This window comes from Megalops cyprinoides, chromosome 1 (genome assembly GCF_013368585.1).
Source record: "Megalops cyprinoides isolate fMegCyp1 chromosome 1, fMegCyp1.pri, whole genome shotgun sequence".
Taxonomy (NCBI): Eukaryota; Metazoa; Chordata; class Actinopteri; order Elopiformes; family Megalopidae; genus Megalops; species Megalops cyprinoides.
Window position 1 is genome coordinate 57,257,881 of NC_050583.1, and position 17,043 is coordinate 57,274,923.

At 40.0% G+C, this 17,043-nt stretch overlaps 2 protein-coding genes across 2 annotated transcripts; one reads left to right on the forward strand and one right to left on the reverse strand.

Annotated features, from left to right (window-relative positions):
• Positions 1–4,029: 4,029 nt before the first annotated feature.
• Positions 4,030–5,977, forward strand: rbp4 (retinol binding protein 4, plasma). Its single transcript, XM_036530857.1, has 6 exons — positions 4,030–4,124; positions 4,350–4,484; positions 4,625–4,761; positions 4,981–5,087; positions 5,308–5,520; positions 5,890–5,977. The coding sequence occupies exons 2-6, from the start codon at positions 4,383–4,385 to the stop codon at positions 5,907–5,909; spliced, it is 579 nt and encodes a 192-aa protein (XP_036386750.1). The 5' UTR covers positions 4,030–4,124; positions 4,350–4,382; the 3' UTR covers positions 5,910–5,977.
• A 2,575-nt stretch (positions 5,978–8,552) lies between these two features.
• On the reverse strand, positions 8,553–13,308 carry cep55l (centrosomal protein 55 like). Its single transcript, XM_036550383.1, has 9 exons — positions 13,232–13,308; positions 12,493–12,689; positions 11,600–11,884; positions 10,863–10,928; positions 10,537–10,687; positions 9,875–10,191; positions 9,474–9,545; positions 9,059–9,184; positions 8,553–8,964 (listed from the first exon to the last, which is right to left on the reverse strand). The coding sequence occupies exons 2-9, from the start codon at positions 12,673–12,675 to the stop codon at positions 8,734–8,736; spliced, it is 1,431 nt and encodes a 476-aa protein (XP_036406276.1). The 5' UTR covers positions 12,676–12,689; positions 13,232–13,308; the 3' UTR covers positions 8,553–8,733.
• Positions 13,309–17,043: the final 3,735 nt, after the last annotated feature.

The following is a 17,043-nucleotide window of genomic DNA, read 5'->3' on the forward strand; positions in this document are numbered from 1 at the left end:
CTTCAGGGCTTAGTGTGGTCAAGAGAACACAGCTTCTGAGAACCATGTACCAGGAAGGGATGTGCTATTATTATCTTTTTTTACACTGTCTGGAGAGACAAAGCGAGAATGTCTATTTTCATCGGACAGATTAAGCTTGGCTCATCAGTGATAACTTTATATAAAGCGCCGACCTTTTTCTCAGTTTATTTTTTTTTTTAAATGGATGAGGCGCTGAATCAGAGACAATTTGTGAGCCTGTGGTATTCTTACTTGGCACTTTAAACCCCGGATTAAGTTAAAAGTGATTAACGAGACATTCCTGCCGAAGGGACAGATCTAGTGTGTTGCATGGTTTCTTTCTATCATTTGGTAGGGCATTGCTGCTGTGGAGGAGGAAAAGCTCTTTAATGGGGAAAGTGGTTCAGTTGCATTGCCCATTAGTATGCTGTAAATCCAGTCAGATGCTATTCTAGATAATCTTGACCAACAACGTTCTGTGTGTCAACGCATTCTCAACCAGGAGTGAAATGTCTGATTTGATGTCACTGATGTCGTTACATCATGTTGAACTGTTGAAGAAATAATAATATTAAAACACTTGTAGCTCTAAATGGAGGGGAAAAAAATTAATTAGAAGTTTGAGACAAATGGTTAAAGAGTGTCTTTCCAGGAGATGACAGAGAAGAGTTCAAATGTTTCTGTGGGGTCTTTTCCAGGAGACACGAGAGAGAGGGGGGACATATAGCAAAAAACAGAGCAAAGATATTGCAGAGGTTTATATACACTGTCACTGAGATCTCCCTTGAGGGGGAAAAAATAAAAGATTTAAGAGTAACAGGCACAAAGCAGATGGCATTGCAGTAAGACCCGCGTGCTCCATCTGTGCAAGTTACACTTTTCTTATAACAAAGATCAAGATAGTAAAGTATGTAATATGTACTTGCTGCACTGTCAGATTGCACATACCCTGTTTTTTCCCTGTACCTCAGCCATGGGAAAGACCAGCAAATGAAAGAATTTGCATGAGCAGATAGCGCAGGCTAATGTTCTTTAGGACCGTCAGCCTTGTCTTTAGAGACAAGTCCAGTTTTGGCATGAGGAGCGCAGCTCAATGCCATGCACAGGATCAGCATTCTCCCAGGCGATTTGTGTCAGGGCATTTAAGATGGCTGGTCTCCCTTTACCACCTGTTCATATAGCAGCGGCCTCTTTGCACTGAGCAGAATCCTGGATGCCTGCAGCCATGAGAGATGCTGATGAGCAACCACGTATCTGTGCAAGGAAGCCCTCAGAGCGCTGTTGGCCTGCTGTTCGTCACACATTACAGCACACAAGGATCCTTTGCTGAATTTATGACCAACGTGTCATCTCAACTTGAAAGAGCCTTGGCATTATATGCTGCTTTTTATGTGCTGTGCAATTATACTGTTATCCTCATGCAGTACATACAATTGCTGTGTTTGCTTAACTAGCTTTGAGGCAAATTTTCCAAATCCTGACGATGACAGATGTAAACTGCCCTCACTGTAGCACCCCAAGCATTCCTCAAGAAAGGATTTATTACTGAACCAGGTTACATAAAAGCTCACTGCAAGTTCGTATTGACAGAGCTAAGGTCTTTTGGGGGCTGCGGGCCTCTGGCTCATTGAAGGACACTGATCACACATAAAGATTGCACAGTTCAGTTCTGTATTCCTTACTTACTGTTTTTTTTTAAATTACAACATTGATAAACCCCTGACTATTTGTTTGTATTGCCGCCCCCAATCAATATACTTGCTAAATAACAGTTCAGTGAAAGGTTTTCTTTGCTTAAAAACTTAGTCTGGGAAGAGACCTAGATATAGTTTTCATTAAATTTCTGCATCTGTGTACCACAGCACTAAAATATATATATATATATATATATATATATAATTGCACAATACCAGTCAAAAATTTAGACACACCTCAAAGAAGGGTTTTTCATTGTTTTTACTATTTTTCACATTTTAGAATAATAGTAAAGACATCAAAACTATGAAATAACACAAATGGAATTATGCAATGACCAAAAAAGTGTTAAACAAATGAAAACTATCTCATATTTTACATTTGTAGCCAAAAAAAAAAATTTTTTAATTAATTTTCTTTAGAAAGGAATTCATACATAGGCATCAGCTTCACTATTTATATTTATCTAAGAAACAAATTTCAAGCATTTAAGCATAAGTCTTTAGATCAAAATGTGTTTGAATGCATGTTTCCCATTATCTTAATCAGGTGTGTCCAAACCTTTTACTGTATACATACATTTTTTAAGGGCTCATGAGCAGGTTTGTGGTAAAGGCACTTGACTTCAGCACAAACTGAGCCTGCTTTTCATCCCAGCCATGTCATTAGCTGACATTATCTCATCGCCTCCAGGCACCCTGAAATTTCGCCAAGTGCATACAAGTTGCTTAGATGATTTAGATAAAGTGGTGCCTATCCTCTAATGAGTCACCACTCCATTGTAGTGTACTGTGTGACCTGTAGTGCATAAAATAGCTATTGGCTGAATATATAAATTATATATATTGGCAACCCTTATTAATGAGTAAAGGAAACAAATGTGTCATTCACAAGTTTTTGACAATATGCCATAGGGGTTGGATTTAATGCCTCACCACCCACCCACCAAGACTTACGTAAACAGATTTTTAACTTCAGTAACTGGGGTAAAAGTACCTTGCTTAGGGGCTCATCAACAGTTTTCATCCTGACATTTTATACTCAACCCTGAGGTCAATAACTCGTAACTGCTAAGCCACAGGCTATCCAAAACACCTCATGCTGCCAACAGCCTGCCTTCATGCACATTCACCTCCTGCTGACTGTTAATTTCATCTGCATTATTAATTCCTTTACAAAGGATTTTTAATATATTTCCATTGAGTTCATTTTTAAACCTGCAAATCCATTTACTTTGACAAGTTCATAATACCGTTGTTAAAGTAGCGGTATTAATCACTTAAAAGTCACTTAGAACATTAGAACATGACATTGTGTGCACAGATCCAACGAGTAGAATAATATTCAAAGGGAAAACTGTACAGACACTAGGGTGTGGCTTTATTAAGTTTTTTAACAAACAAATAAAACATGCCCAAAAACACACACTTATATGAACTATGAACTAAAGTGAACTAAGAAAAAACAAGACCGATTCAAGACAGAACAGGTCTCCTTTAAAAGTGCCAATGTTTCTGTAACACAAACTGTACTGTATATGAGGGAACATGAACACGCAACACATTCTTTGTGTTGCCTCTAACTTGTCTCCACAAGCAGAATGTATGAAATTGACAGTCTTAGAAATAAGTGACAACACCTGTTTCTATTAGATTTGCTGCACTCCGCGTGCAGCATGCTTGACAGAACTCCTCCACCTGGACTCGTGATGTAACTCTTATCTCTAATAAGTGCGGAGCCTTTGACTGCACCCAGCAAGCTCCAGCAGAAAGAGTGTCTGTCTAAATGCTGACATCCCGAAAAACATTAATTCCTGTTGGAACATCACCATCTTAAATGGTCCATTGGGAGGAAATTGTACAATTTCCTAAAGTAATTGCAAACTGGATCATTTTCCCATGAATTAGCAGATTACTGGGAGAGAGATTACATAGATTGTGAGTTAATTGATACCCATGCCAAAATAACTGCAGCTGTGCAGAACGAAAGTGTCTGGCATGTGAGCTGAGACATGCATTATCTGCAGTTTGAAGTCTTAACATTCTTGGGTCCTTGCGCTGTCCAGGCAAAACATGTTAGGGGAGTGATTTATTTAAGGGGATCTTGAGTGCAGTTGGACGACGGTAAGATTCATTGTATACCAGATGTTTTCCTGGCGTGAGATGCAGCCAGCCTTTCATAATCAACCAGACATCCAGAAAAAACAGCTTTTTCCCCTGAGCAGGGGTCAGATTCATGGGGCGCACCAGCCCATATGAGACTCTGGAGTTACATAAATGTTTACGCCATAAAAGCAGAGATGTGAGGGCAGTCTCAGATATCCAGGTGGGATTACGAAACAACGACGACGACGGCCTCTATATAAGTCCAACCTCTGGCTGCGGGACCTCAGCAACTCGCTGAACCTCTCCTGAGACTTGTCCTTCCAGGTACTCTCTCTGCTAAAAGCAAGGCTTGTTTATTACATTTCAGTTGCCCACAGGATGGAAAAAAGAGCAGCCCCTCTACTTTCTCTTTGCATGCAAATACAGAGGGATCTGAGACAATAATGGAAAAAAGGAGCTCCTTTAAACTGCTGTAAATGGACACAGTAAGAAGTATTTTTCTCGTAAGAAGTACCCTTTATGACGGCAGACTGTTTTTTTTTATTTCAGATCAGAATCTCCTGGATCCAGGACAGCAGCAGAATGTTCCGGATTTTAGCAGCCCTCTGCGTCCTGGCTACGTGCTGGGCACAGGATTGCACGCTGCAGAACATCTCAGTGATGAAGAATTTTGACCGAACAAGGGTAGGCAACACAGAGATACACTGCACTTCATATAGCCAAAGATGCAATCATTTCTGTTTCTGAATGAGTCTGTATGTCTATGCGCCAGCTTTTGCGTATACTTTGCATATTTTACACTGTGCTCTCTGTAAATCTTCCAGTATACAGGAACATGGTACGCTGTGGCCAAAAAGGATCCCATTGGACTGTTTCTGCTGGATAACATTGTAGCTCATTTCACTCTGGAAAATGATGGGAAAATGACAGCCACTGCCAAAGGGAGGGTTATCATCCTGAAGTGAGTTCAGTTAGCAGTCTTTATTGTTACATTTATTCATTTGGCAGATGCTCTTGCCTAGAGCATCTTACAAAAGTACATTCAATTTGGATTGGAAAGTAGCTGTATTACCGCATCAAATATCAATGACGTTAGAAGCCTCTTCTCCTTTTGCAATCACTGCTGCTGCAAGCAATCACTAATTTTGTCTCTTGTTATTTCTGATTTTTATTATTCCAGTAACTGGGAGCTCTGTGCAAACATGTTTGCCACATTTGAAGACAGCGATAATCCTGCAAAGTTCAAGATGAGATACTGGGGAGCAGCTTCATATCTTCAGACTGGATGTAAGGCAAACATGTACAAAATATAGCTGAATACTATGTGCACTATTCCAAAGGGTGGTGGGATTAGTGATGGTAGTAGGTTTTAGCAAATCATATGTGAATCTAAGGCTAAAAGCTAGATAAGAGCAGGTCACACTGATTGATGCAATGGGCATGATGCTATTGATCGATCAAAGGTTTATCTGATATCGTTTCTCACCATTTTTGTGGTTCCCCGCAGATGATGACCACTGGGTCATTGACACTGACTACGACAACTATGCCATCCACTACTCCTGCCGCCAGGTGGACTATGATGGCACCTGCCTGGACAGCTACTCCTTCATCTTCTCCCGTCACCCCACCGGCCTGAGACCTGAGGACCAGAAGATCGTCACCCAGAAGAAACAGGAACTTTGCTTGCTCGGGAAGTACAGGCGTGTTTCTCACAATGGTAAGTCAACACCCTTTTTGTAGTGCAAATATGAGTCACAAAGAGCTTCCTTGGATATGCAGAGTGATCAGAGATGGGAGGCATTTTCATTGTCGCAGTGATTAGCGTTATTGATTATTTATAGGAATTAATTGTAGGTAATATTGTACCTTTCAGAATTCAGAAATGTTTATCACTGTTGTCAAGAAAAATAAGACTTTCAGTCTCAAATCCTGGAAGATCAAGAGGAATTTTCACCTCAGGCTTACTGATCCATTTATTTAGATATATAAAAGCATTGTTTGGTTGAATAATTTTATAGATAAAGAATCACACTATTAAAAAATGCAATCACATGTTCATAAATGATATTTTTTTCTTGTTTTGCAGGGTTCTGTGAAAGCAGCTGATTCAGCACTACCTAGAAAATACTGTGATACTGTCAAGCTACAAATAAAACTCCAAACGTTTGTTGAAATTTTTTCCACCAATCACAACTAAATATTAGCAAATGAAACAACTTCAGCTTTAATAACTACCATCAGTATATGGTGCCTTTGCTATAAATCTGATTAACATTTCTGAAACTGTTTTCTGAACTTAGTGAAAAGCAGCTCATAGGACTGAAAGCTATTTTAATGTAAGCTGGAACCACTTTGTAAAATAAAATATTAAAATAACATCAAAAGTGTGTCATGTTGTTTGTAAAGCATCATCTGTGATGCTTTACAAAAGCACAAAACTGGATAAAAATCTGTTAACTGAGAGGTAGGAGGAGCGAATCAGGGTTGGTGTCACCTACTGTTTAAGGGTGCCACACAAACAGTGCAGCAAAGCCACTGAGGGTCAAGCTGTGCCTCAGTGTTGTAAAGAATGGAGTCCAGAGCAGAACTGGACCAGGTAGGAGAATGGGGTGGAGTGTATAGTCTTGCCCAGCAGGAGTGCAGTGATGAGAGTGAGGTTTCATGAACCTCAAACTGGTGCTCTCATCTGTTATTAGGGAATTTCAATGAAGCAGTGAGTGAATCAGTGGCTCATATGAGTCAGTGACTGATAGTATGTGATACCTCCACCTATAATCGGGTTCAAGAAGCAAGCCTCTTCAATTGCTAACTATGGTCTACTGTCATCATCAATAGGTGTGCAGTGAGGTATCATGGCTTGACTCTTTCAAAATCCTCTGAATGACTAAATCAGTCCAAGCCACATTTTAGTTACATTTTAAAGAAATAATTTCCTTTTATCGGTCACCATTTAATACTGAAGAGCAGTGCATTTGTGTTCAGTTCACTGTACAAATGCTAAACCTTATTCACGGCTGACACTCAAATCACAAAAAGAAGAAACTTATCAACTATGCAGATGGATCTTATAAAAGCTGGATAGTTCAGACGAGTGGGCCATACCTATACAAATTCAAAGGGTTGGACTGCACCGTGAGTGAAATAAAGGTGTTCGACCCAGATGTGCTAGTCTGTTATACACAGTATATGCATACACTAAATGGCTAACGCTTTGGTTCGGTTTGGAATTCTGCTTTCCCTCTGAACCCAGAATGCAAGACACTTTGTGTGGATACAAAGTTGAAAACAAAACGCGCCATGGAAAAAAAGACACACGAAGTAGGGACACGAACACAGGTAATAATAACACAAGGTAATAATCCCCAATGGATTTCTGCTGCACCTCCTCACAATGACTAAACCAGAGCTCATGAATCATGCCCGGTGAAGGTAATGTCCCGGAACACAAAAGCAAGCCAGCGAAAACCTCAGCCGCAAAAACAGAAGCGGTCTCTTCAGGCCGCGCTGCTGAAATATCACTACTGCCATAAACAGAGAGACACCTCAACAAACACTTTAATGAACATCTTGGATGGAGAAGTTTCCTTTATTTCAGTTTCTTACATCCCTTCATACAGTGCGTAGGACATTTACAGCAGAACAGAGATATATATTCTGGTAGATGATGGAGTACAACAGTCAATAAAATATAACACAAAATTAATCAGAAAGACAAAAAGCCTGCTATCATTTTAAGGTCCATTCGACAATATTCCTGCTTTCTCTACCTGATGAACTTAGTACTCTGAAAGAGTCATTTTCTTTTCACAAATATTTAACCAAAAAAACCTGTAGCTCTCTAAATGTTGAATTACCAAAAATAAATTTAACAATCTTTTGACTATTGTCATATAATCAACTTTTAGTGAACACAATACTTTTGAGCAATTCCTCAAAACCATTGGTAGGCTGGTTTTATCAGTTTAGGCATCTCCTAATGCAGTAACCCAAGTTAAACTCATTTGATCACATTCTGCTGAAAAGCCTTGTCTGAACCAAGGAAACCTTGGCATCTTCTCACTAGCCTTGAGCAGCTATCTTAATCCTTTGCCTTAAATAGTCTAATACTAGGATTTAATTATGCAATCTAATTGTAGATGTAAATCTGGTTTGCAAAGTCAGGGCTCGTCTGTTGGAAGTGTACCCTATACCCAGATTTGAAGCAATGAACACAGCAACGCTTTGCTGATCTACACAGCAGTGTTATTTTTAAAAGACGTGGACTGCACTCTTAGTTCACCCCAAAGGTTAAGGACAGAGATGTGCAGATCAAAAGAATTAAGTGCAGCTCTTGTATACTTAAACACTTGTGTGTCCTGCACAGCACAAAGTTAAACTGAAAACGGCCTACACAATCTACAGCCAAAATCAAGTCCTCCAAAGGCCCAAAGGCAAGGTAATAAAATCAAAAACCCATACAGTACTTTATTTGGCACTCCGAAACCCATACATTTAGATGAGTTTTAGATAAACTATTCTCAGCCCAAGAAACCCTTTGAATAAGCCTATAAAGAAAACAGAAACCCGACCTTAAATAAAGATTAAATCCATAAATTAGAAAAAATATATATATTTTTATATGCAAAGTATGTATCTTTAGAAAGCTTTACGGATGTGCCTACAATACAATGAATATAAACATGTACTGGAGTGGAAATTGCATGCCATTTAGAAAACGCCAGTTCCTTGTGACGTTATGAAAACCCTGTCATTTAAATGTACAGGATGACACAGCTGTGAAAACAATGGGCAAAATGGATAGATGAGGCCTTTAAGGTGTCGCAAATGAATCAGTAGATTGCCACTTTTTGCACCATACATATATATATATATAAACGCCTAAATAAAAGCATCCCAAATTAAGTAAAGGCAAAACAGATGTTCTCGTCCCTTATTTCATAGAAGCAGACATACAGTAGTCGATGTGTGCAAGCAATTCCCGATGCTGACTGGTGGGATACTGGGTTCTGCACTCTGGACACTCAAGGAAACTCTCGTCCAGAAGGTTCGGGATTCTGGAAGGTGACGTGTGGCTCAACACAGGATCGTCAATCGATAGCCTCTCAAACTGTAGTCTGTCGTAGGACGTCGGTTCAGAAAAGCGGGATTCCTTCGGCTGTTTCTAAGATTAAAATGGGGAAGCGAAACAAATGATGAATCCATTCCATCTTCGAAACATGATCAAATGATCACTTCTTAATTTTCACTGTACTTACGCCTGACTCCAGTTTTGTTATTTGCTCTCTTGCTTTACGCAGTTCTTTCAGAACTTTTTGCAACTGGTGCTGTAAACTCTGACGGTCAAGTTTTTCATTCTCAAACTCTTTGGCAGACATCTGGATCTAGTGACAGAATCCAAAGATGCAGAAACAAATACAATGCATACACCTCAACACATCTGAAATGACAAGTAACTTTTAAAAATATGCATGTTCACATCATACAGATAATTCTAAATGATTCATGTTATATGCAGGTAGGAGGCTGGAGTATTTCACATGTTCAATCTAAATGAACTTTTACTATTCAACTTTTAAATTAACTACTTTTAGATTGGGTTTACTTCACAAATGTAGTGCATGATGGCGTGATGGACAGGAAGAAAGTGCCATCCTGTGACATCATCAGTACCTGCTGCTCCAATGCGGCAATTCTCTTCTGTCCCTCATGCTGATTTAACAGAGATTTCTGAAGCAGATTCACCTTTTAAAAACAAGCACACAAATGTTCTACGGTGCACACTTGCTCATAATGTGCAGAAATAAAAACAACAGGGATCCTGCTAAAAGATATGTACCTTTCTGCAGATGAATTAAAAATGACACGATAACCAATTATGCAAACATTTTCCTGGGATCAGAATGTGTTGGGGTTAGGGAGGGGTCATTACATCACATTAAGTGTTCTGAGCCATGGGTTCCACAGCACACACACACTTCTTGCACAACAAGCAAAACGTGGCTATCACGGGATAGCGCACGCATGCGGTGGCTTTGTGGGTTTGCGCGTGCTTTTTTCGACTTTTGTTGTACCTGCAAAAGAAGGTCGGCCGAGCGCTTCCTCTCCTCCGCCAGTCTGGCGTCGACGCTCTCCAGCTCGGCCCTCAGCCGCTCGCCCCTCTCCGCCGAGCTCTTCCTCTCCTCCTCCACACACTTCCTGCCGCTCATTCGCTCTCCGTGGAGCTCCTGTCTCACTTCCTCCAGCTCGTTCAGCTTGTCCTCGTACTTCCTCCTAAAATCGGCGGCCTCTCCCCGCGCCTGGGCCACCTGCTCCTTCTGCCATTCCAGATCCTTTTTGGCGGTTAGCAAAAGCTTGTCGTAATGCGCTTGCATTTGGCCAGACTTTTCCTCTGGGGAAACAAAGAGATTTAAAGAAATGTATTACTAAAGCATTACATAAGCGATATTCATGTAAGAGGGCCTCAGAATAAACTGTATCAAAGTGCATCACACTCACTTTTTAGTACTATGCAGAAAACTCTTTTGGGGACAAATATAAAGTCTGGTATGTTAACTCCATGGAGTGAAAGGTTGCAAGTAAGCTGGGCCTGGTGGGGGTTATTCAGGTGTAAAATTGGCCTTTTCTACATAAAGAATTTCAGGGTTTGGGGAGTATAAACGGGCCTTTTACTTTAAAGCGAAGCAACAGCCACTTCCCGCATTGCATTAAACTTCTCGGCACCCCGCTTTCATACCCTCTGAATTGCCCTCTTTGTGTTGCTGTTGGAGTGCATGGTTGGCTTGGTTTAATTGCTGCTCCAGCTCAAGTGTCCTTGCCAGGACTGCCTTGACATAGGCCTCTCGCTGCTGGTCGTAAACGAGCCACTGCTGGTTCTTCTCCAGAGCCTTAACAGAGGAAGAAAACAGAAAAAAGAAAAAAGAAAAAGGCCACAAAATATGCCGTTATTCTGGTGGGCTGCACAACAAGTACTGAGAGTGCTGTGCACAAAGCAGTCTGAAACGTCATAAAAACAGCAGCAGCAACAACAAAAAAGTAGTCACATAATACCAAAATACTTACATCACGCAAGTGTTCCTGGATCGTAGCAACATCAGTGGGAGGGACCTGGCCATCAGTCTTTGTGCTCTAAAAATGTTTCAGTGCAGTTACCAAAGCATAATTTCCTTGCTCAGTTAATTGCACAAACAAATGTGCAACTTCAGTGACATATTAAAACCAACAAGACGGTATTATTCTGGTTTGAAAGTTATTTGGAGTTTTAAGTATATTTGGCATTTCGGATCTGGAGCTGTGAAAATGTGTGATCTAATGCCAGCATCACCAACATTTTCTGTGAAAATGTAGTGCTTTAAAAAAAAAAAAAAAAAAAAAAATCAATAATAAGTTATGCTGCTGGTACCCTAGTACCTAGTTCAAACAACCGCTGATTTCTTTAACTTTGGACAATCTTGCTCAATAAGCTGTTACATGAACAGAAAATTCAGGGTTCAAGGTATATATATCCATAAGTCAAAATTAACTATCGTTTAACATTTATATAACGTTACACAAAAAACTAACAATACAAGTCATTCTATCAATAGTGGAAACACTTCCAGAAACAATACATATTAGAGTACCAAAGAAGGGAAATCAGGACATTGGAGAAGAGATGCTGAAAACATTGTCAATTCGAATGCTGCCACCTAGTGTACAAACACATTATTAAAGACGGAACTGTAATAATGTGTTGGTACAAACAGGGGGGTTGACAGATTCTCTCCCTGTTATTATACAACCAAACATGAAAGATGTACCTGGACACCCGGATCCTGTTTACCAAATCTGTTTTCAAGCTCCTGGCATCTGGCAGAAACAGCGACCAACTTGTTTTTCACATTTTTAGTCTCCTCTGAGAGAGACTGAACAAGTTTCTCTCTCCTCTCTGCCTCCTTGGTTTTTTGGTCCAGCTGGGATTGTAGTGAGGCTACAATCTCACCACCTTCTGATCGAAGCTGCTGTCTCAGTTTTGCTATTTCCTGATCCTTGGCCAAGAGTTGCTGGGAGTTTTTCTCACGCAAAGTCTCAAGAGAAAGAATTCTCTGAAAATAAGAAAAAATAACCCAGATACATTTAAGTATTTACATTTTCACGTCAGTAACCAGTCTAAACACAACAGCAAAATGTGTTTTAGATCAGGAGGCCCAGGAATCTAGGGCGTGTCATTTTAAAAAGGAAGATGAGTGATCTATATAGCTCAAAACTGATGTATGATCTAAATGAGCAACATAAAATTCAAACCGGGGGTGAGACAAAATTTTGGACTCACTGAATATCTGCCCATAAGATTCCTAATTGATTACTTGAAGCAGTATTTATTTTTAAGTGTTATGCTTTGTCATTGGTGAAGGAGGCAAAAGCACCACGCCATCCATTAAGACAATTCATTCATCTTCATAATCACATTACAATTGTAATTGTAATATTCCTACATTAAATTGTGAGCGAATGCATGTGTCTTTGTAGCGAGCCATAAATTAAATATCAACAACTCAAGGTTAACAGTGCGTGGAGCGAGCGGGGGTGAGGAGAAAACCAGGAGCTAGTTTTGACAATAATATTCTTTCACATCTTAGTGATTAAGATGAATGATCTAATATTATTCATTTTCACAATATGATAAAGTTTAAACAAAAAAGTTTACCGTTACCTCTAAAAGCTTGTTTTTATCTGAATCGGTTAGCTTTCCTTTTCGATTGGCCATTTCATCCAATGTCTTTTTCAGGAGTGCATTTTCCTTTTTGAGTTTTTCAACTTCTATTTCAGCCTTCGACCCTGTCAGCTTTAGCCCAATCTTGTTGGCGATCGTTTCTTTAGCGTTTTTGGCTGCCATCACTGGAGTGTTTCCTGAAATAAAGCGTTTTGACGGTTAAACCAAATGCATACTCATAGTGAAAGTGGAAATACACACAGCTAACTAGATACCTAGTTAAGTATCCGGGTGGGGTCTCAGAAGAACTGATCGTTAGCTAACCACCTTCAATCTAGCTAACTTACAACAAATACAATTTACCAACATATTCCACAAAACCGGTTCACCACGCTGGGCAAGACAGCTAGCTAGCTAGTAAGCCAACCCACCATCAATCACTCCCTTGCTTCTTTGTATTCACTTTATAATAAAGGGTTTCAGATCGCCTTCTGTGAACTACGTAGCTGAAAATGCAGGGGAAATTACTCATTTGCATTGTACTAAATGGAGTTGGCCACCTGAATAATAGACGGCTAGTTGAACTTGAGGTAATTCACAAGGTACAATTAACGTTAGTTAGCAATAGAGTCTGCTCGGAATTATTTAGATCCCTATCTAGCTCTAATTATCCGTCACACGCTCACAAAATAAACAACAAAACAAAATAACATATTGGTGTTTGTAAAAAGGAACTCACCCTGTTGTTTTTGTTGTAAATTGCTACTGCATCACAATAAACGCTCGACGAGACATCAAATGGAAACGGCTTTCTACACCTGCTTCCTTGTTGAAAACAAGTTTGAATACAGCGCGTCCGGCGTCACTTCCGGACATACGTCATGACCGCATGAGAGATGACGTAAGGGTCGTCTATGATTGGTTTGACACATCCACATGGGATACTTACGCAAATCAGACGCTAAATACCACATGTTCCAGCCATTGGTTTGTTGTAATGTTAGTGTTGGGTCTCTCTTCAAGGGAATAAAACATTTTAGTTTGTTTATTAAGTGTTTATTTTAGGACAAAAAACGTCTCGCTGGCGAAAAACAATCAATCGATATATGAAATCTGGCGCAGGCGGGTGTCGGTGCCGGCACTGAAGACTGATTCAAAAAATCCAAGCAGAGTGACATCAGACGCCAGCTGTCAACTGAGAAATTGTTTTTTTTTTTTATTATTTTGTTGTTTTTCATTTATATTTGTGGTTTTGCTGTACATACTGCCATGTATTGTTCCCTGTTCTTCTTCAAAAAAGAGATAAATTATGTTGTTGCATGGACAAAATAAAAGCCAGATGTTGAGCAATCTTCATTTTGGAAAAACCCAAGTAAAGTTCCAAACAACCAACTGGAATCTTGCAACAAACTAGACACAAATGGAACACAAATATGAACGCTTCTAACTAGTATCCACTCCACCCTTCTATTCACACTCAAAAACATGTTTGTTAGGTGTATGCAACTTTTTAAAGTCTGGACACTGCTGCAGCTGAGACCTCTTGGGACAACCCAGTCAATTTGGCTAAAAAACAGGCTGGCTTTTATCTCAAGGTCTAGCTTCTGAAGCTTCAGTCAGTTACATTTTATAAAGTGAATGAGGATTCAGACTAAAATCAGACATTTGAAATGTGCTGTGGAATCAGTGGCCCAGTGAGGGCATGCTAAAATCCACACTAAGTGTTAGTGTACTGTGTGTGTGGCTACCCAACACAGCCTCCTTGCTGTGATGTATGCATGACATCAGATTTATGCATGTGTATTCATTCACCAAGGAATATTTGCCGTCATTACAAACAAAAGTCATATTACAAATCTCATGTGCACTCACAATTTAAAACAAATGTGTGCTGGAAAAACAAGGAATTAAATACAAACGTGATCCCTTGGCACTTACATTTACTCTGGTGTGTTGCCCGTTTCTTTAGTTAACAGCAAAGGGATAACCAAAATTCTATTGGTTTCCCTTTTGCATAACAAAGAAAGGATGCCACAGACAAGGTGTTGTCAACCATTGCCATACTGAGGAGTTATATGCTATTGGTATGTGTTGTGTGTTTGAGTGTGTGCATGTATGCAAGTTAGTGAACTCTCTGTTCCTGATCTTCTACCAAAGCCTGTGTGATGCCTGTGCTCTTGTCCCAAACTGGAGGTGCAGGGCCAGCTATGGGTGACGTCCATTCTGTCATCCAGCATCATCAGGTGGCTTACCTGCAGACTCTATAGGGGAGTGCTTCAGTGGTTTGACTATATAATTTGAGTGTAACAGTCATTGTTTCGACCTCTGACATGATGTGTTGTTATTCTCTACTGTTGGATGCTGGAGGGGCAGAGTGTGGCTCTTTTGAGCACCCTGCTTACTCAGACTGTGACCAAAACTTCCAGGCTACAGAGACATTCTTTCCAGGACACAGCCTATTCTTAAATTCCACCTGTCTGTGTCTTACTGTACATGGCACAAAGTGTAGCAGGGCATCAGCACTGTGCTCAGAGGCAGTGCCAAATCATTATGCAGCAGTGCCTCTCTCTGCCAGGCACTTGCAATGCTGCAAAATCATTCTCTTTCAGCTTTTCAATATAGCTAGATTACTCTCCATTTAACATTGAAGTGTATATGCAAATGGTCTGTTTTAAATTGGTAGCTTGTCAGCCTATCAGTTTACCTCAGTAGCAGCTGTGCAATGCAAATAGACCTGTTGTCAAAGTCCATGAAACAGACATTTTTAAATATGTTGCACATTCTTTAAATTGTAAAATAAAGGTAACAAAACAATTACTGAGATTTGGGAATACTGGTCTCCACATCTTTCCCTTTGTGACTACAGCACCCTGCCAGCACCAACTCTATGGAGACAAAATGGTACTTCAAACATATCTAGAAATGTAACATGAATGTGTTTGAACAGCCAACAACATATATGTGGAGTACAAGTACATCGAATTGCCTTGATCAAAAATGATCAAAGGTTATGCACAGAATTGTAGCCCGGCAAAACATTTTGTCTTCAGTCAATCTGCATGTACGTTGCTAAATTGCTAATCCAAGAGGCCCATTCCCATCACATTATCATAATGATTAAGGGGTTTAACTGGAATTTGCAGATGAGCAGGGGTACACTTCGTCACTGATCTGTGAAGCAACTTCCTTTGCGTTCTCTCACTTGTTATGGGATCAGCATGGGTTTCTGTTGCGATATTACTTACTGTATTCCCACTTTATTCACTAGAACAAACACACCTACGCTTTTTCGGCCTACATTAGGGTTACCATTTGGTACATGTGGTGCCCTCGTACCTGGTCCACAATCAGCTAAACTACGCCACCTTCAGTTTATTGAGGAGAAGGACCTCGACCCATCCCATGAGCTAGTAAATAAGTTAACCCCGCATACAGGTAATAACTCACCAAATGAGGCATAAGCTGTAGAAAAGGATATATTAACAACTTATTGTGATCAGTATGTATACATTAGTCGAAAAGGATAAAAACTCCCACCAGAAGGGGGGTTTCTTCAGTGCCAGCTCCAGCTCCACCCTGCCACTCATTCCAGGTGCCTACTGGAGAAACTGAAGTGAACAGCAGAGAGGGAGAGAGAGAGAAAGCAAATACCCAAGCCACTACACACCTGTATTTTGTGAATAAACCACTGCAACCAAACCAAGAATAAGTGCAAATTCACTTAGCTTTAAGACACCTCGTGCCAGAAAGTCTCCCCAAACTGACCCACTGAAGTGGATACAGCAGGGAGGGAAACTGCATCCAAGCTGGACTGGCAAACTGGCACTGGAAGAAAGACCCCACTATGGAGACACAAAGCTACAAGGTCACCAGTGGACATTACACTCAATTCAGGCAGCAATGAGCTTGGAGTATATTCAACAATTCTGTATAATTACACTGAAACAGCTGCATGCCATTTTAAATGTGCTGCTGCATTATAGGGAAACAAACAAAAACTACTAAAAGGAAACAGTGGTTGGCATCATTTCAACCTTACAGAGACCAGAGATAAATATAATCGTTAGCAAACAAACTGAATTAACCCTTTAAAAAGCACAAATTCATATTGCATACTTCCTGTTCTAGATGAGGGATTACACACACACACACACACACACACACACGAAGCTCCGTCCAAACGAATTTATCTGGTTCCTTAATCTAGAATGAGACAACAGGATTTAAAGAAAGAAAATACAATTACGGCAAAAAAGAAATAAATCAACATGCAAAAAGGAAAATGTAAACTAACATACTCGTAAAAAATGTTTCACCGCCTACTGACTTCGCCTCACACTTGCGCACACTGACCGCTGTGTGAAACCTGCAAGCAAACATTACAATTTTAAACAAACCAAGTTTCATTCACTTAGGTGAGATTACATGGAGTTCAAAAGTAATTACCACCTGTGTAGAATTATATGTTGCGCAATTATATGTTTAAAATAAACGAATTGTATTATATACCCGATTATATAAGCAGCAGCAAAACTTCAAAATGCATACCTT